At 42.8% G+C, this 21,613-nt stretch overlaps 1 protein-coding gene and 1 pseudogene across 1 annotated transcript; both read right to left on the reverse strand.

The window, feature by feature from the left end:
- Positions 1-120: 120 nt before the first annotated feature.
- On the reverse strand, positions 121-21,613 carry BAC2 (Mitochondrial substrate carrier family protein). The gene is made up of 2 exons (XM_077363928.1): positions 20,773-21,613; positions 121-1,012 (listed from the first exon to the last, which is right to left on the reverse strand). The coding sequence occupies exons 1-2, from the start codon at positions 21,007-21,009 to the stop codon at positions 329-331; spliced, it is 921 nt and encodes a 306-aa protein (XP_077220043.1). The 5' UTR covers positions 21,010-21,613; the 3' UTR covers positions 121-328.
- Positions 14,786-17,609, reverse strand: LOC143862073 (NF-X1-type zinc finger protein NFXL1 pseudogene; annotated as a pseudogene).

A 21,613-nucleotide genomic window follows, 5' to 3' on the forward strand; every position in this document is an offset into this window, starting at 1 on the left:
TCTCAAAAAAAGCTAAAAAATCAAATGAGTATTTGAAATGAAACATCGTTTAAGATGAGCATCATGTTTGTTAAAAGCTAAAAATTAATAGGAAACTAATGCAAGAAAATGGCAACAAAATGAAGAGAAAAAAGCAAAATGCTGACAGATACTATAAGAAGCTTGTAATTTGCATAAATGACAATTGTGTTGTGTTTAAGGGTGCATAAAGATACATTTAAAAACATATATTGAAGGGTTTGAAGTAACAACAACAATGGTTGTTGTAATTTTTTACGTCTTGAAAGGATGAAGGTTGAATTGGTACAGGAATACATCATTTTATTCTCTATTTATTCTCCTCTGTTCCTTCATTATGGTTGTTATTAGGCAAGCATCGCAAAGCAATCTCATAGGCAGAGAAGATGGCCCCATTCACCACAAAGGCCCGGGCAACGGCAGTTCCTAATCCTCGCCAGAGCACGGCATAACCCTCTTCTTGTACACTTTTACGGAAGCAATCGATGATTCCTCGATATTTGGGTGGTGTTTGGTCCAATTTCGATTGTGATTGGGCCTGTAGTCTAGACTTCACCACATCTAGGGGATAGCAGCACACCCAACTGGCTACTCCTGCCAACCCTCCTGCTACAAGCATAGTCCTAAGGCTCTCTTGGCCACTCTTTCGGCACCCTGGGTGGAGCCATTCTCGTGTGTACTCATATGTCCAGAAGTATACACCGTGAGAAGGTGCGTCTCGGAGCACAGTGGTGAGGAGGCCTCTGTACATGCCCCTTATTCCTTCCTTTCTGATGATGGTTTTGGCTAAACTTACTGGCCCTTCTGGATTGGTTCGATGGTGCTGTAGTTGGAGGCGTATCTTTACAAGTTCAACTGGACTGAGAATTATACTCTGCAAGGCCCCTGTTCCCACTCCCCCCAATGCTACACTTCGGTAGGAAGGAGGATCACTAATGTTCTTTGAATCACAAGCTCGTGATAGGACTGCGTATACCTGGAAGACCATAGCATTCTGCACCAGGAAACAACAGTGTCAGCAATGTCAGAACACACACACACACAAACCATAGGGCGAGTAGAATCTGATACATGAATCAATCAATATAAGAATAGAAAAAGCTTCTATTGTGTCACTTAAGTTATAGAGGAATTCTTGAACCCAAGAATCAAGAATGACAAGTTCTTAATTACCTAGAATAGAATAACCGCTTAGAATAGCGAAACAGATTATATTTGCCAAGAATGCAAAATGATATGTATATGTTCTTCATTGTTCATTTTGACCAATTGTGTCATTTCTTAGTGGATTCCTATAAAAAAACTTTTGTAAGGACTTAAATGAAGACAAACTGAGAGTTCTTCATTCCGGCCTTCACAGTTTCTATAGACCTTAGAAATTATCGGATGAGGGTGAGACTCCTCTATCACTATTGCTTGGGCTCTCTGTAGTAGCTAACAATTTTTGTTTAATTTAGAGGTAATGACATGACACCAATTGTGAGGAAGGCAATTTGTCTTGCTAATTACTTGCCTATAGAGGTTGCACACAGAGACATGCTGAGTGTGGGAAATCTCTTACCCTATTGTGATTTTCTCTAATTTCAATAAATTTCCTTCGTTATTAGTCAATAAAAAAAAGTTATCTTATTTCAATTTGTGGTATTTCTCCATGCTAAGTAACGCTTGTAAAGTTTAAATAACAAACCAGGATAATATAAATTCATGGTCCTGAAAAAATAATTACTAGATTATGGTTTGATTATACTGTACAACAAGCTCAATTGCGAAAAGAGAAAACACAATGTTCCCAGGATCAGCAACTAAAAGAATAATGCTCACTAAAATAGTGTGTAGCGTCTACAAAATATTGGCCAAAGGAGCTCGATTGGTGGCCGAAGCTTGAGGGGTTAGTGTTGATGAAGGGTTTGTGTGTAAGTGTTACTTGAGGTTACCAAGTAAGTCTATGCGGAATAGGTATGGGCCAATGGAATGTAATATCTTGGCCTTCACGAATAACTTCACAATTCCAACTAAGGCGTGTGGATCGAGGACTATGTGGCTAGCCTATCTAAAATAAAAGTGTATATTGAAGGCTCAATTGTCAGATGGATTGTCACCGATTCCATAAGAAATTTGCTATAACATTCTCTCCTCAGCTAAAGAAATATTAGTGGTCAGATTTAACAAGGCTGTGAAGTACATGCACATGATGATTGATGAAGAAAACCATGTGACTCGAGAAACGGATGAAATCCAGAGTTGAAGAAAAGTATTCTCCATCATTGTCTGTCAATGCATAAACATCCAATAGAGCGATTACATTGGTTACAAATTTCAGGAGAAAAAGTTCGAAAAGCAGAGAACAATTCAGAACGATCCTTCATTAAAAATAACCATGTCATACGCGAGTAATCATCAACAAAGATAACAAAATACATAAATCCAAATAAAGAAGAGGTTCGACAAGGACCCAGACATCAGAATGGATAACTCAAAAGGGCGTGCAACCCAACTAACTAGACGCGATGGGAAGGACACGCTATGGTGCTTGCCCAACTCATAGGACTCACAACGAAATGATGTAACAGAACTCGAAACAAGGTCAGAGTGGCACAATTTGTTGAAAGAAGGATGGCCCAACCGACAGTACCACTGTAAGGTGTCAACCGAGCTACGTAAAGCAACAATGGCCCTCGACTCATTTAGGTAATAAAGATCGTTCACCTCACGACCCAAACCAATCGTCCTCCAAGTCTTCAGATCCTAAAAAACACACCAAGGGGAAAAACACACAGAACAAATCAGATTTTTTATTGTTTGACTAATAGAAAATAAATTAAAAGGAAATGTAGGAACACATACGACAGAGGATAAAGAAAGACCAGAGGAAAGAGAGGCAACCCCATCTCTTGAGACGAGAGAGGTAGTCGCATCAGCCAAAGTAATAGAAGAAGAGGGCAAAGAAGAAGATTCGAAGGAGGAGAGAATACCAGTGTTACCAATCATATGAATAGAGGCCCCTGAATCAACGAGCCATAGTCCAGAGGTAGAGAGAAAACAAGAGGAGTGGCTACCTTGCTGACTTAAGGTGTCAGTAGCCTGCTTCCCCGTGTCCTTATACTGTAACTACTCTTCATAGTTAGCCTTCGAACTGTCTCTTATTATTGATTTCAGCTACTTGTCGAAGCTTCAATATACCTGCTCTCTTAACCCACTTTTTCCCACCAGGATCAGGAACCTTAGTTATGGGAAGTGTGAAAGCAACTTGAGGAAATACGGAAATGATGAACCTAGTCAATCTCCTCATATGTAAAAAAGTTATAAATATGTCATACTTGGGATTTTTTGTAAATTCAGGATGTACTTTAACCTTCCGCTGCGTAATTACAGGAATAAATATGTTTTGTTGCCCGTAGCGATCCGTGTAGTAAAAATCTGGGTCGTTACAACTAGCAATCTCCAGTTGCATGCTATTCCACTAGAGAGTCTGAATAAGCTCATCCTCTTGGCGCCACTTGCTATACAATTTATCATCAATTGGAGGAGTGTCTTTTCAAGATAATCAACTTTACCACGAGCTAGAAGGAATGTCTCGAGTGCCCTACCCACAGGGGTAGTTAGAATTTCATCTGAAGCACAGGGAGCTCCATCAATGTAGAAATAGAAGATGTAGTACTCGTAGCCATGAATGCACGAATCATAGAGGAGAGATATCAAACCACAACAAAAAAGAAGAAAATCACCAAGGCGATAAACAATCAACACAACAAAACATCACACGGCCCCGCAACAAATCAAATTCGAGTATACAAGCAACAAACTATTGAAAATGAACGAACGAGGAATCACATGACCCCGGAACCCACAACAAGTAAAAGGATAGGGAATAGTGTTTAGATCATCAGAATAGGAGTTGTAGCAAGGGAGAAAAATCAAGGAGCCTTGTGTTTCCACGAGAATAAGTAGGAGAATGGGTGAAGCACCAAGGGTTAACCCAAACTGTGGATTTGGGAGCGTGTGACAATGGTGGGCAAGGGATAGGAGGTTTTCGGGATGGGTTTGGGTGGTAGGGGGCGGCAATAAGATAGGTCGGAGGGCGGCGGTGATGGAGGGGGTGGGCGGCGGTGATGGAGAGGAAGGAGAAAGGTGGAGAGGAGCAGTGGTGAGATAGGTAGTGCGTGGTGATGAAGAGGGTGGGCGGCAATGATGGAGAGCGAGGAGAAAGCTGGAGAGGAGGGGGGCGAGGCTAGGTGGAGAGGAGAGGGTGGCGGCGGCAAGGTGGAGAGCGAGGGGAAAGGTGGGCGGTGGGTAGGCTATGGTTAGGGTTGGGAAATTTTGTGTTGTTGTTGTTGTTGTTGCTGTTGCCACACTACTCCGGGTGAGAACCTTAGGCTCTGATACCATGTTCAACAGAACCTAATCTCCATAGAATAAGAAGAGAAGTTAGGGAGAAAGTGAGTCTGAAATAGACCTCTGGCAATGTGTGTGTGTGTGTGTATTTATATGAGGAAAGTTTTTCTAGTCGGCCGACTAGAGAAGCTTCTCTAATCCGCAGACCAAAAAACACAGTGTGCCCACATTATTTGGATAATCCAAAACATTCATTTGATAGGCCCTGGCATAGATCGGGTGTGCCCAAAAAATCAGCTACATAGGATCATCCTAAACCTTTGATTTGTGGAGGTTAAAAATGGACAGATTTGTGGAGTTTATACGCGTCCATTTTAACCTCCATAAATCGAAGGGTTAGGATGATCCTATGGAGATGATTTTTAGGCACATCCTATCTATGTCAGGGCCCATCAAATGAATGCTTTGGATCATCAAAACAACGTGGAGTCACTGTGTTTTTAACCTCCACTGTCCATTTTTAACCTCCACAAATCGAAGGGCTAGGATGATCCTATGGAGCTGATTTTTGGGCACACCCTATCTATGATCGGGCTCATCAAATGAATGCTTTGGATCATCCACTATGTTTTTGGTCAGCGGACTAGAGAAGCTGCTCTAGTCGGCCGACTAGAAAAACTTTCCTCATATATATATATATATATATATATATATATATATATATTCCAAACTTAGGGTTACACAAAGACGTAAATACCCTACTAACAGAGATAAATATGGACAGAAATTGGGAGATTCAAAGAGTAGGAGCCCAGCATTAGAATAAGTTTTTACTACATGGAAGTCTATTTGTGTATAAAACCGAGTACGAGTCATTGGTTAGGTTTAGAGTTAGGGCAATGAGAGGGAACAGGGTTTTGGATAGATCTTTGGTCAGAAGAGTCTTGTCTGTGCCATGCATTTCCGGACCTATACCATCTAGTAAATTGTAGAAGGGCTAAACTAAGTGACTATCTTGCGAGAGGAAGGGATGTGAGTAGGTTTTGGGATATTAGACTTAGCCGTGACCTGAAAGAAACTGCGATGGGGAGTTTATCCTCATTGCTTGACCTTATCTGTTCTTACTATTGTTCTCCTTCATTGTCGGACTATAGAGTTTGGAGTCCTGGCCCTCAAGGAGTCTTCTTTGTTCGTGTTTTCTTTTACAGGCAAAACATTTAGAGAATCCTCAAGTCGTGCCAACATATGAAAATCAAATGCTCGCCCGAAGGCGATGGGCATTCATATGGACATTGGCGAGCAAGAAAATTAACACATGTGACTGCCTCAAGAAAAGTAGATCTAGCAAGGTGATGCATCTTGTATAATGTGGAGTCATTGGATCATTTGATGGTTCAGTCAGTGTCCATTTGCCTATAGACTGTGGCAGGTAATAATCAAAAGTTTTGGCTTTGGGCGGGTGCTACAAAGAACTATTAAAGTAAAATGCAAAGTCGGTGTGGTGGTCCATTTGGAGAAGTGGAGCAGGAAATGTGGAGACTTGTTCCTATTGCCATTTTGTGGCATATTTGGAAAGAAAGAAATAATTGTATATTCAAAGAGAGAGAAAAGTTGAGGCAAAATTATCTTTGACATCAACATCGGCTTAATTTTATGGGGCAGAAAAGGAAAGGATACACCATGCTGTAGTGCGGGAAAAGTCCTTAGAATGTGGCATAGTGTGGGAGGTCAATAGATGTGGCCAACAGTAGTGAAGGAAAAGAAGATGAAACAGAAATATGCACCAAAATTTATGCCCCCTCCACTCGAATGGCTAAAATTAAACTTTGATGGTAGCTCCCTAGGCAATCCAGGCCCGACCGGAATTGGTGGCATTATCCGCGATCGCAAGGGTAGAATGGTGATGTCGTTCTCAGGTTCAGCTAGAGTATGGAACTCCAACTAGGCAGAAGCAAGTGCTTTTTTATGGGGACTAAGATGGTATGCAAACGCGAGGCCGGTTCCCATACTCATAGAAGACTCGCCAAATATAGTTCCTTGGGCAAGTAACAAAAGAGTTGGGCCATGGAAGCTAGTTAACATTGTAGATGAAATCAGTGATCTAGTGGAAGAAATCAGGCCCAAATTCCAGAATCAGAGAAGATCGGCAAATGAACAAGTGAATATATCGGCAACGGAGGGGTGGAAAAGATGGATGTGAAGGCAGTTTTACTTCTGCCCAAGAGGTAGAGAATTGGGGGGCACCTTTGCATAACAGATGATGGTGTTGCCTGCTGGGGAAATATATTCAGATGATTCTTTTGTTAGTAGATCTTTTGGAATGCAGGGAAGGAAGAAAGATGCCAATGTAGAAGTTTTTTTAGAGTACAAATTCAGGTTCTAGATGGACCCAGTTGGGGAAATCTAGGTAGCGCGCTAGCAAGAAGTTTGGAATATGATAAGGGTGCAGAGTAGTATTCTGATGAGACAAAGGGTGGGAGTTTTCAGCAAAGGTGGATCACTCTCATCTGAATATGTCAAAGTTAACAATTCAGTTTAGAGAAGTGGTTGAAGCAGGACCGACTCAGCTGAGGTAATGCCTCATGAAGAAAGATGTTTTTGTTACTGTAACTTCTGAACTCAATAGATCTTAGGAGGCTCAGGTTTGTCCAAAGGATAAAGCTACAAGAGCTGGGTAAGGAAAAGGGCCCCAGTATGGTTGCTTCAGCTTTATGGGATTCAAACTGCATCATCTATGTTGGGTTTAAAGGCCGAACCACTATAAATTTTGTGTGTCCTTCATTTTCTCATTTCTTTGTGGTTGGATTCTCCTTATTTTACATCTATTGTGCTAACCACCTAAGAAAGAGATAAGTGAAATTGGTTTAACCAAGTGTTAAAAGTTTTAATTTTCAATCACCAACCAATTTATCCCCCTCTTGGTCGTCCTAGACCTAGGAATTCGAGCATACGTTTGGAAATCACCCCGAAGCTTCCATTTCTTTTCCAAAATTGTCTTCAGAGCGAGGAAATATGGACGGCGAGCAAGGAAATACTCCACTAGGGTTGGCCCATCTACATCTTGCTTCCTTTATCTCTTCTTCGTCAAAGGAAATGGCACTGGTTCCGTTCTGTCCCTAGTTAGGTTTTATGAATTCCACTTTATCTTGGGGATGGCTCGGGTGGTGGGAGAAGAAAGCGTTCCATGGTCGTATGTTTCCTGAAGTGGTAGGGATGGAGGAGCTAGAATATGGGGGAAAGCCTTGTTTTCAAAGTTTTAAACTAGCTTTTTTCCAAGAGTGTCTTTACTAATATGGAAGATGAGGTAGTTTGGGGCACTCGATACTGCTGCTGCCTTTTCAAGGCTCGCTTTTTCCTAGGAATTTCCTTTTTTGGGTTTCTTCTGTCTGCTCTCAATTTTGTCTTTACTGCAGATTTCCCTTTCGATAGAGAGTTTACTTCTTCCAAATGTGGGAGTTCTGGGTATTGGCACCCCAAATGTCCATTTTTGGTGTCGTCTTCATCCTCTCACTGTTGTTAGGAGAAACTCGTCCCAGCTATCAGGAATCGGATAGCCACTTAATCTCTGCAGCAGCTAGTTTCCATTATGCAGTAGGTTGTAGATAAGTATTGCCTGAATTGAGAAGTTTTGAGTATTTACTTCCCTCTACAGTATGCCAACAATGAGCTGAACCAAAGAGTACACTTTAAAGTCCCTACCTTTAGGGTTCAGCAATTGAGGCATCGTGCAACCACACCTGACTGCTTCAAGTTCCACCCATTCCTATGATGGTCCAATGTCTCCGTTACACATTGGGCAGTCCTCTTTACACGTTCATGCCGCTCTTCTCCTCATTTTTTGGCATGGACAGTGTGATCGTCTCCTTCGCACCTCTTCCTTGGCGACCTTATAGCCTACTCATTAGCTGACCACTTTTTGTGGTTGTCTGTGGGATGTACGATTGCACATAAATCTCTAATCTCTGAAATGAAGTCTCCCAAGTTCCACGGGCTTGGTACCTTGTTTGATGCCCACACCAGTGCGTTGGCAAAATCTCCTTCAATAATTAACGGCCCAGACATCGATGCCACAAACCATCTCAAGCCCCAAGGGAAGCTTTTGCTTCCGCCTCGTTAGCATCACACATCCCTGTAAGGCCCAAGAAGGGAAGTATGGTCCTTCGCTATAATCACGGAAAATACCCCTGATACCCGCTCGTCCTAGTTTACCTTTAGATCTTCTGTTGAAGTTGAACTTCACCCATCCCAGAGGAGGTGGGCTACAGCAGGGATAATGGTATTCTTTGTTCCTTTTTCAAGAATGATGGTTCTCGAGTTCCTTAGGATGTCTCCCATGGTGTGGGATGATAAAAAATTTACAGTTCTTCCGCATAAGGCAATATCAATTTTAATTTCACTTACCATCCTTCCCACCTTCCTCATTTTCTATTCAAAGATCGTCTGTTCCTTTGTTTCCAAATATGCCATATAATCACATTGAGCTAGCCTCCAAAGAGTCCACACCTCTTTTCCGTAGGGGCTGGTGTTCCAATGCAAAATAATCTTTTTAACCGATTTATTGAAGACCCAACTCAGCCCAAAGCTTTTTAAAATGGCCATCCCAAATCGATTTATATAAGACCCAACTCATATCATAATGAAGCAACAAAATGTTTGGCTGTTTTCTGGACAAGAACCTTTATACTACAAATACAGACTTCTAAAGTAGAAAGTGAAATGTTGCCCATGGTATTGGTTACCCATCTCCCTTTGGGTTTTCAATTGCTCCGTCTCTTCCAAATATTTCTTTAGTAATGCCATTGAGAAGGGTCCATGCCCAATTTCATGTATTTTTGGTGTTCCCATTAGAACATTTTTTTACCCTGGTAAGAAGTTTAACTGGAAATTAGCAGCATTGGCTCTTTCTTTTTTTTAATAGTAACTGCTTTCATTAAAAAGGGAAGACCGAGAGAGTCCCCCCACACACACCATATTACAAGCACGCCCACACAGAGAAAAAATACAATAAAGAAATTAAGGAGGAAGAAAGTCAAAGAGCTCCAAAGCCTGCTTCACAGCCCCATCTTTAGCCAGCTTATCCGCTACTTCATTAGCAGATCTTCTTACGTGTTGATACACCGTAGCGCACCCCATCGTAATGTCCTTTATTTCATCAAAAAAGCGAAGAAATCTCCAATGAGGAACCAAAGAACCCTTAAGCCACCTAATGACATTTAACGAGTCACCTTCCACAATAGCGCTTGCCATCCTTGCTCTCCCTAGGAGTAACAAACCTTGATGAGCTGCTCTAACTTCAGCTTCGTTTGAATCAGCTACTCCGATAGGCCCGGAATAAGCCTTCACAACTTCCCCAGAGGAAATCCTCAAAACACCCCCGATCCCAGCTAGAGCAAGGTTACCCAAGCTAGACCCATCAAAATTCAATTTGGAGAAGCCGACAGGTGGATTGACCCACTTCTGAACAATTACCGGATTGTGAACCTGACTGTTACAGACCACCCCCTACCCCTCCCAAAAGTCGTATGCCGAAACAAATTTGAAAATTGACAGCGACCTAGCCCAGGAAATCGATAACGCAACAACCTTAATATATAGGAAGAAAGAGGATTTAGCACGACCTTCGAAAATCCTGTTGTTTCTTTCCGTCCATAGAACCCATAATGTAGCCAGTAAAGCAATCGACCACAAAATCTTCCCTTTTTTCCTCCATGGCATAAAAGACCAACCTTCAAAGAGATCCTTAATATTGGAAGGGAACACCCATGCAATGCCGAATCTCGACAAGACCCCTCCCCAAACCTCCCGAGCTACTTTGCAATGAATAAATAAATGATCTACCGACTCCCCAGCTTCTACACACAAGGCGTAATGATCTACTATAAGCATATTCCTAGCCCTCAAAAAGTCAACCGTTTGGATGCGGCCTCGAATCACCGTCCACCCAAAAAAGCAAATTCTAGGGGGGACCTTAATATTCCACACCTTTGCAACATAAAGATCTTCTTGGATCGGATTAAGACCCCTGTAGAAAGATTTTACCGAGAAGAAACCGGAAGAATCCCAAACCCATAACCTCTTGTCCACACCTGAAGAGCTGATGTAAGTATCTTCCAATATCTGAAGTAACGATACCAACGAGGACAATTCCCTATCGAAAAAGCTTCTACGGAATAGAGGCTTCCAAATGACTTTACTGTCCCTTCTCTCAAAACAATCTTTGACTAAAGCTTGCTTATCAGCTGCCACAATATAAAGATCAGGATATAAATCTCTTAAAGGAATGGCGGAACACCATAACATGTTCCAAAAAGATATCCGATCCCCCGAATAAACTCTATATCTGACTCCTTACTCGAAACTGGAACTCAAACGCATAATATCCCTCCACACAGATACCCCCCGTTTGCTGAACCTGTTGAGAGATCTCCAATTACCTAAATCTACCCCGTATTTACCTCGAATTACTTTCGCCCACAATTGTGACTGCTCCTCGCCAAACCTCCACAGCCATTTCCCCAAAAGAGAAACATTAACCTGTTTTATCTTTTTTATCCCTAGACCCCCTCCTTTCAGAGGTTTACAAACATCTTCCCACGAGACCAAGGAGAAACTCCTCTTATCCTTTGATCCACCCCATAAACACCTCCTCTGAATCGATTCGATACGCTTCACCACACTGATAGGACACTTGAACAGAGATAGCTGGTAAATAGGAATATTGGACAAAACAGCCTTAATCAAAGTCAATCTTCCCCCTTTTGATACCAAATTCCTTTTCCAAGTGTCTACTCTCCTTTCAATTCTTTCTACCATGGGAGACCAAGCACCTAATTTAGGCCTCCCCCCTCCCAAAGGGAGCCCAAGATAAGAAGAGGGAAAACTATCCAAGAGGCAACCCATTAGATTAGCCAAGTTCTTTGCTTCATCCTCTCCCACATTCACTACATATAATCTAAACTTTGAAAAATTAGATCTTTGACCAGTAACAATTTCATAGCACCTCAGCACTGCCTTCAAATTTAAAATCTGCGATACCTGGGGTGAACTAAATAATAGAGTATCGGCCACGAATTGCAAATGCGACACCTCGACCCCATTTTGGCCACATTTTATCCCCTTTACTAGCCCCTCAGACTTACCTTTCTCCATTAAAATACACAAAGCTTCAACGACAATCACAAACAGGAAAGAGGATAACGGATCCCCTTGACGCAAACCTCTAGACGATTTGAAAAAACCTTTTGGAGACCCATTAATTAGAATGGAAAACCAAGCCGACGATAAACAACTTTTTATCCACCCCCGCCACCTGTTTCCGAAACCCATTTTCCGGAGGAAATAATCCAAACAATGTCATTCCACTCTATCATAAGCTTTTTCCATGTCTAGTTTGCAAACAACACCTTCAGTGCCCGTTTTAACCAACCAATCCACCGTTTCATTTGCCACCAGAGAACAATCCAAGATCTGCCGCTGCCTCACAAAAGCACACTGATTTTCCGAAATAATAAGAGGAAGAACCACTTTCATTCTGTCCGCCAGTACCTTTGACAGGACTTTATATAGGCATCCAACCAGACTGATAGGCCTAAAATCTGAGATCTTCACCGCACCTTTAACTTTGGGCAACAGTGCGAGGAAAGACGCACCGGTGCCTCTATCCAGCACCATTCCTTCGAAGAAATCCTTGAAGAATTTTAGGATGTCCCCTTTCACAAACTCCCAGCAAGATTGAAAGAAAGCAAGGCAAAAGCCATCCGGCCCCGGTGCTTTATCATGGTCCATCGAAAAAACCCCTTGCTCCTCCTCTTCCGAGAAAGGCCTTTCCAGAGCCAACCTACTATTCTCATCTAGCACTTTAAAATGAACATCCTCCAACACAGGCCTCAACATGTCTTCCGAAGAGTATAAAGACCTATAAAAGTCAAGAATTTCCTTGGTGATAACTTCCCTATTGTATGATAATGCACCGTCAACCACGAGAGCCTCTATACGATTGTTTCTTCTCCTGGCACTTGCTATGCTATGAAAGTAAGCCGTATTTTTGTCCCCCTCCTTCAGCCACAAGGCTCTTGATTTCTGCCTCCAAGATATTTCATCCTGCAATAAAAGACACCTATGTTCTTCCTTAGCTCTACCCAACTCATACAGCTCTTCCTCTGAAGTTGTCCCCTCCTCATCAGCCAAAGAGATAGCTCTAATTCTATCAAGAAGACACAACTTTCTTTCAGCTCTTGCCCGTCCTGTTCGCATTCCACACTTTGAGTTTCTTTTTTACGGCTCTGAGCTTTTCTCCAATTACGAAATCAGCCGCCCCTTCAACCTTGTGCGATACCCACCAGCCTCCCAACATCTCCTCAAACTTTGGAATTTCTAGCCAAGCCAAATCAAATCCGAAAGGAGAAGGACCCCAAGAATCCAATCTCGGATCAAGCATGAGCGGGCAATGATTCGAGACCGAATGAATAAGAGCCTTTTGATATAATGCCGGAAAGATGGATAACCACTCTGCACTAAACAAAAACCGATCTATGCGACTTTTCCTGTTGCTTCTAGACCAAGTAAATTTGGCCCCCGACAAAGGAATATCAATCAATTCATTAGTAGCAATGAACTCGGAAAAATCACGCATGTACTGATTGGATCTGTTACAACCCATACAATCTTCAACCCATCTAATTTCATTAAAATCTCCTCCCACGCACCACGGGTGTTCCCACTTATTTCTTACTGTAGAGAGTTCTTCCCATAAATAAACCTTCTCGTTTCGCACTGTTGGACCATATATGCCTGTAAAAGTAACCAAAACTGGTTCCCCCACCTTCCTCAAAACGATAGAAATTGAAAACCTACCTATCCATGAATCTTGTACTTCCCATCTTGATTGATCCCACATAACTAGGATGCCCCCCTGCGGCACCAATGGCATCCAAAGATAAAAATTCCCAATTCGCATTCGCTCCTAAACTCTTAACTAAAGACCGATTCCCCGACCCCATCTTTGTTTTTTGAATGCAAACTACCTCAGGTTTATTATGTTTTACCACTTCTTTTACTTGAGCCTTTTTTTCCAATGACCCCAACCCATTCACATTCTAAGAAATTATCTTCATGGATCAACCGATTTGAGATCTTTAAGCCCCCTGGAACCTCTTCTTTTACTACTACTTTTTGAAACGCTGATCTTGCTACCAGAATACCCATCATAATTAACATCTGATTTGAGCTTGGCTAATTTCCTTAGCATCTTCTTGATTCCCTCCAAACTGGAATGATCGGAATAACTCCTCTGATCCAATTCTCTTCCCTCCACCACCCTAAACATATTCATTAACTGATCCTCCGATCCTGAATAAGACGAACCCAAAGCCCTGCTGGTGGAAATAATGTGGTTCACAAACACCTCCAAAAGCTCAGCTTTAGGATCAACCCAGGAGATGGGATTAGGAATTTCCTCCTAAGAAATAACCATAGCTAGATTATTGCACAACTCATCATTCCAGGAGGATGATTCGTAACCCCTGCATGCTTCCCCACCAATACCCTCCCAACTATACATCTGCGCATTTCTGTCCAATGGTACAGTGGATGGGGGGAGATCAGCAATTACCTCCACATTTTGCAAAAGAAACTGACCTTCCCCCCCCCCCCCCCCCCCCCCCGACGAAATAACTTCACCCAACTGTCCCACCGCATGGTTTTGTACTTCCCAAGAGGCTTCAGCAAAGTCTTCCATCAAATTGGTAATGAGATTAGATTGACACATATCTCCTTCAACCCTTTGATCCCCCAAACATGGTGCTTGAAGTAACAGAAAAAACTGGGCTTGCACAAACTTACTTAACGAGCGAGAAGAAGAAAAATTCCCAGCAGCTTTTAACCTGCCTTTCCCCGCCACACACTTCCCTTGGATGTGATAAAGGAAGCCCATTTATCATATTGTCCATATATTCCACCACTGCAAGTGGGCTATGGGCCTCTAAGTAGCTAAGTATAAAGGGTCCACCGACTGAGGTAAGCCCAAAGGAGAGGATTCTCTTAATGTGATGAAACAATTAGATCTAGAGATCCTAGAGATTGGAGAATACAAAGTATTCGAAACTGGGCCCATCTGATTAATATGGAAATCCGACGGTGGAGAATCATCCATTCTTATCAGAGGGGAATAAGACTCCGCCAACTTCAAGGAACCTACTTCTGACGACCGCAGGAGACCCATATAAGCTCGCCACGTTACCCCCCTGCATGACAATCAAATCTTCGTTTATGTTAACTAACCAACTTCTCCAAAAGCTTAAGCTTTTGGAGAAAGGCGTTATTTATCTTTTATACTTTAACACTCCCCCGCACGTGTGGCCCACTCGGCAAACACGTGGCACATGTGGTCCCACTTTGGGCCGACCATCACATGTGGATTTTTGCTATCTGGGATGTTTGAACTCGAGACCTTTGGCTTTGATACCATGTTAACTAACCAACTTCTCCAAAAGCTTAAGCTGTTGGAGAAAGGCATTATTTATCTTTTATATTTTAACACTCCCCTGCACGTGTGGCCCACTTGGCAAACACGTGGCACATGTGGTCCCACTTTGGGCCAACCATCGTATGTGGATTTTTGCTATCCGGGAGGTTTGAACTCGAGACCTTTGGCTCTGATACCATGTTAACTTACCAACTTCTCCAAAAGCATGGCGTAGCATACTATTCGCAGCACTTCCTTTACTCTTTCCCAATACTAGGAACTTGAATCTATCCTCTACACCGAGCACCCACTTTGGTTCTCGTCTAAACAGATCAACAAGCAATTCTGAAACAGTAGAGTTATCGCCAAAATGCAATGCGTCCAGGTTTGGTGGAGTGATATCAAATGCCTCTGCAAGCACTCGTTTCCGCTCAATCTTTGTGCACTCCTCATCACAAAGAAGCTTTCTCTGTCCAAGAGGTATCTTTTTTGCCACTTGGGTCCTCCACGGGCTGAAGTGGAGCTGGCAACTTCTGAATAACAGAGGCTTCAAAAGAGTGGATCAACATGAAACCCAGTAGTGGTGCCTCCAGCATCGCAAGGGACACTTGCTGTTATCCGACCACAGGAACAAGTTATCGTCACAGGAAAATCACATCTCCAATCAGGGCAGGGTGCGGATGGGTGGCAAGAAGCAGTGCAAGTGTGTCGACAATCTGTCCTCAGGGCCCCACAAATCTGCCCATATGAAACCTTCAAACCAGAAGTAGAACCAGACCCAGAAGAAGAATCGCGGGTGAATGACATGTTCTAGCACAGGCATGCATACCATATTGTCGAGTCTTCCCACAGAGCTGATTACATTTGATATCCTTTGACCCACAAGGTATGTTCCTCAAAATCACATGTCCACCAATGCATTCCTTTGCCATAGGAACTGAACATGGTGGACAGTCTCCAAAATGGCATCTGTGTGTAGATGAATGGCCACAAGGTTGAGGAACTAAGCATGGCTGTTGACAGGAAGGAGGTGGTGTCCCACAAGGGAGTGGAGGAGGAATCACTGTCTTCCCACAAGCGCAGCTCAAATCAGAGAAAATGGTTTCAAGGCAAGGGGGGCAGTGGCCACTGTGACAAAGTGACTGGCAAGAATGTTGTCCACACCTCAATTTCTTCCCACAGACCACAGAGCACAAATGAGGATCCCAATTGTCCAAGAACTGATTGTTGGAATTGGAGAGAGGACAGCATCTCTCACTGCATTTATGCCTCCCACAGTTCTTCTTCCGACCACATGGCTTATCGCATACAAATTCATCTCCTTCCACGGTTCTGTGGCATTCAACAGTTTGAGAAGAAGAACCACAACGGCATTTTTGATTGACGAGAAACAAAGAAGGGGCACAATCCCCTTCATGGCACGTCTCTTTACAGTGGTGACTCCCACAATGGAGGAGCTTACCACAGGCCTGAGAACAGGTCGGAATTGGATCCAAGGAACTCTTTCTTTCAATCTGCAATGGTGTCTTCCCACAATAACAAGTATGAATCCTCGCTGGCAAAAACTCGCATTCCCCACATGGACCTGGATGGCAAGTCTCACTACAATTGTGATGTCCACAATCAAGTGTCTTCCCACAAACTGAATTGCATGAGAAAAGCCCATCAATCTCTTCCACTTTTCCCTTCACGGCCATTTCCCCACAGAGCACAACCTCCATCTTCTTCTTGCAGAAACAAGTGGCATTGACTCGAACCTGACAAGGGTCACAAGCCCCCAAATGGCAAATTCGCTCACACCGATGGCACCCACACTCAAGAATCTTACCACAAGATTGGCCACAACTAACAACTGATTTTCGATCAGAGCATCTCCTCATAATCATTTTCTTCCCACATGGGCACGGGCGTGGAGGAGCAAAGGCCTTGCAAGGTGGGCAAGGACCCGGGTGACATTGCAAAACACAAACATGGGCACACCTATTCTCATGACCGTCACTGTTGTCTGGTGTCTCCCTCTCAAGAGGCCTCCCACAAGGTTCTCCACACGAATGTGGGGTCAGATAGAAATCCGATGGTGGGTCCGGTCTCTTGCCACAGAAGCAAGTGTAACGAATATCCTTCGATGCCACAAGCTGCATGGATTGGCAACCAGGGCACCGCCAATTCAAGCCTCCGTTCTCCACCGACAAATCAATGGACGTAGGAGCCCGGGCCCATTTCTTGATACAATTCAGATGGAAGATCGAATAACAACTTGAGCACGACCATATCGCAGCAGATCTTCGCACCATGTCATAACATATCATGCATTCAACCGTGCCCTTTGCGAGCTTCTCTTGGATTTCTTGTACGAGTTGTGGGACATTTGATCCCTTCGGTTCGAGATCCTCGTTCTCTCTCTTCTGGTAAGAAGGACGGGCGATATAACTCTGCCTAACAAAATTAGATCTGTGTCTACCATTTGGCACTGGGCCAGCATTCAATCTCGGATTAGATTCTCCTCCGTTTGGGTCTGGAATCAAATTAGGGATAGACGATGTGGTGGCAACAACAAGTCCTCTCGGCACCCACTCCTGCCGACCGTTGCGAGAAGAAAGCTGCGATCCGTCCTTCCGATCATGATGATGAAAGCTCTCGGAGGCCGGTCTCATTATCAAAGAAATGAAACCGTAATCGGACCCTGGTCCCCAACTCTTTTCGAATGATAATCGAATGGCCAAAAAACAAAACCCTAATACAGATCTTTTTCGGAAGAGAAACTCAAAACTCAGAAACCCTAATCCCAGATTACCCTGTGGATATAAAATCGAATCTCAGAAAGGAAAACCTAAGTCGGTTGATTTCAATGAAGAACAGTATAAAAGCTTAAGCTTTTGGAGAAAGGCGTTATTTTTCTTTTATACTTTAACACTCCCCCGCACGTGTGGCCCACTCGGCAAACACGTGGCACATGTGGTCCCACTTTGGGCCGACCATCACATGTGGATTTTTGCTATCTGGGATGTTTGAACTCGAGACCTTTGACTTTGATACCATGTTAACTAACCAACTTCTCCAAAAGCTTACGCTGTTGGAGAAAGGCATTATTTATCTTTTATATTTTAACAGTTTACATCGCCGTAAGCTACACCCTTAGCATGCAGACTACTTCCAGGAGAACAAGACACGTCCCTAGGCTGAAAAGACGAAGAAGCGTACGCAAGCTTTGAACCCTCTTGATAGCTATTATGCGCATCCCTCTTCTCCGGCACGATTCCTTCATTAAAATCGGTCGAACCAGACCAAGGTTGCGCAAATAGTTCCGCCGACTCCTCCGACTCACGAACTTCAGAAAGCGAAGGCCGAAGAGAACATCTTGAAACCACCACCCAAAATATTGTTTCATCTATACAAACCGGAAGTTTTATAATATCGGGAGCTGAATCGAACACCATTAACAATATCAAAGCTGACTCATATCCACTACCCTCTTCGCAAGAACCATCTATTGCTAGAACTCTCCCGATTCTACAACCTATCTTTCTGAAATTGATCACTGACCATGCATGGGGAGGCAAACCTTTAATCGACCACCAAGAGGACAGGAAATTCCCTGGAACCTATCCTTCCACCCATTAATCATTTCGAAAGGACGATCTTCTGTGCTTACCCATTGATCCTTATATGAGTCCAGCAAAGAAACTTGGGAAGAGGCAATAGCATACTCCTGAGGAGCCACCTGCAAAACCTTTAAGCTTCCTGTGTTACCTAACAACATTTCCAACCACCTTTGCAACTCTGCTGCCACAAGAGTTATTCCAACTTTAGTTTTCCCCCATAGCATTCTCTTAATGCAGAACAAAGGAGTCAATGCTATGGATTCCGCCCATAATTCTTCCTAACATATAACAGTATCCCCAATCAATCCTGATTCAGCAACAGAGCCTTCCAACTCCTCTACCCTACCAGCATCTTCTGTGAATACCCGTGTATCTTTTTCCGCCCCCCCATTAACAACCTCCTTAGGCGCATGGACTTTCATCTTCTCCTTATGAGATGTACCTAATGTCTTCTTAGGAAGATTGGAGGAAATATTCATATCAAAGTCCGACCACACTTTCTAGCACCTGAAGCATTCTACCCTTCTTCTAAAGTTAACAAACTTACATTTAGAGCATCTCCAATCCCCTAAATTGCCTTCTTTTCTTCTGTTCGCCACCCTGATCAATCTCTCATCCCTTTTACTGCGTTTTACCTTCCATTCCTCCAGAAATCTTGTTCTCCCTGAGTAGTACTCTATAGACTGAGAACCCCTGATATTGTTCAATAAACAGGACTGGAAGACATTCCTATTTATGTTCCTCTCCGGTCCATTTGATTTCATGTTCTTCACATACTCCTCCATCGAGCAAAAGGGGGGCTAGGGCACTAATACCCAAGGAAGCAGGATTCTTCCCTGGGAGCCTTCGATTCCCGCTTTCGATTCCTGCTCTGGCAACCTTGAGTAGGATTCTTCCCTGGGAGCCTTCGATTCCCGCTTTCGATTCCCGTTTCGATTCCCGCTTTCGATTCCCGCTCTGGCAACCTTGCTAATACCTCCAAAAGTTTCGAAAAACTCCGATCAATCTGAAAACCTCACAATGTGCAGACCAAGCTTCGCACCGCTCGCCACCAGCTCTGATTCGGAAACAGAAGAAGAGACAGAGAAGACAAACGACTCAGACACGGAAAGAGAATATGATGAGCCAGAAATATATGAAATAGAGGATTCTGAAACCGATACCGAGAGTTCAAACCCTGAATCCGAAGAAGAAGAAGAGGAGGAGGACCCAGATTCAAATTGAAATCTCATTCATAAGACTAAAGCCTTAAAAAATGAACAGATTAATAGAATGTCTTTTTCATTGTGTTTCACCAGGTCTAAAATCTTTCAATGTGGATGAGATAAAAGGCAATAGACTGAACTTGTGTTTTTCTTTTTTGGTGGGTAAGCTAGGGTTTAGCGGGGACCCCTTATTAGATAAAGAGAAAGATGGTAGCATAAAAGCACAAAAACCAACCCTAACTCAGAACGAACTAGGCTCAGTACATATGAGCGATAAACACTAAGCCTAAAATCAAGCCTAGCAGCATTGGTTCTTAAATATATAGATTGTGTTTATGTAGTTGTTATGTAGGGATCATTATGTTTACCTTATTGCGTGAAGCTTTTAAGAGTCTTAATAATTTTCAAACAAGTTAAAAAGCATCATGGAGATGTCTAATGTTAGATGCAACCATCCTACAATTGATGTTGATTTGGGAACCAGATCATCCTTTCCAATTCAAGGATTAGTTATTGATGGATTTTCGGAGGGAAGAGAATTTCCATTCATCTCGGGGATCATAATTTATAGTACTTTTGCATGCAATAGATCAGGCACTCGATCATTAACCCATGAATATATTTCCTCAATATTGTAACTCATAAGTAATCTTCTTAAAGCTGTTCAGAACTGATTTTTGAAGTTTAGGAGTTGATCAAGGTGGCGATGTGCAAATCCAAAGAAAAATATGTTCTGTCGATTGCCTTGACCACATTTGTTTGGTATTATGATTTCTTGCAAATTTTCGTGAACAATGTAAGATTTTTTTACATTTTTTGAAGGAGTTATTATATATTCAATCACTTCTTGATTTCCGCATGATTCAACACTTATTTTTTGTGCAAATAAATACATAAAAATATAAGATGATGATTGCTCATAATTCAAAATAAATGACAGGACCGATAATTCTGTCTTCGAGAATGAAAAGTTTAATATCAATTCCAGTTAGATTCTGATTTTCTGCCTTTTGTTTGGTTTTGACACATAACAGCTCAGAAAAGCTATAGCTTCACCAAAGCTGTGAAAAGAACAGATCATGGCAGAGCACATGAAATAACAAGCTAAAGTGTAGTATTTTAGGAAAAGTGAGTAAGAGTAATCATGGTATACCTGGAAAGTGACAGAGGCCAAGGGAGTGCTCATGCCTCTATAAAGGGAGGAAAGACCTTCAGATGCTACCATTCCGCGGAGGAGATTGAAGGCTGAGATTTTGTTTGAAGGTTGTTGGAGATGGATCCTGAGAGTGTCTAGAGGATGTCCAGATATGACACCAGCCATACCTCCAAACCCTCCTGCTATAAATTCTTTGCCCCAACTGCTTGCAAGAAATTCTGGCCAGAACTCCATTATCCTCTATTCCCATTCCACGCCTCTTGCACTGAGTTTACTATTTCATAAATTCCTCCCCAGAGATTCTCTTTCTCCCAAACTTTCCTATATAGAAAGATTCTCTGTAAAAATCCCAAATCTATAAAGGAATCTCATCTTTTCTATTTCAATGACAGTCCAAAAATACGTGGCTAAATCCAGCCAAGACTTTCCGAACCAAAATTTGAGCAGAACCCAAGATGTAATCTTCCCTTCTAAACAAAACCCAGAAAGCAATCTCCCTCTCTCCCTCTTCTTAATCTAGTATTTTCCTTTCAGAGTTGGGATTTTCACTCTTGTTCTCTGTATTTGAACCCCAGGTATTTGAAATCCCAAATCCAATCTCTCTCGCTCTCATTCGGTCACTCTTTCCAAGAGAGTTTCAGGGATGTGGGTAGAGGAACTGAGGGCCACACAGAGGCCCGTTTGTTTCTCTAACAAGGCCACCACTGCTATTTTGTTGGGAGCGTGCTTTTGAAGAAACAGCCAACTTTCCTTTTGGACAAAAAAACAAAGCGCCACGCAGAGCTTCCACTCTGATGGTTAACGTGTTGCAACATTCCGACCTTAGTGCTCCCACTCT

The sequence above is a fragment of the Tasmannia lanceolata genome, unplaced genomic scaffold, assembly GCF_043159265.1.
Source record: "Tasmannia lanceolata isolate RefF3 unplaced genomic scaffold, GAP_Taslan_0.1 ptg000003l, whole genome shotgun sequence".
In the NCBI taxonomy this organism is placed as follows: Eukaryota; Viridiplantae; Streptophyta; class Magnoliopsida; order Canellales; family Winteraceae; genus Tasmannia; species Tasmannia lanceolata.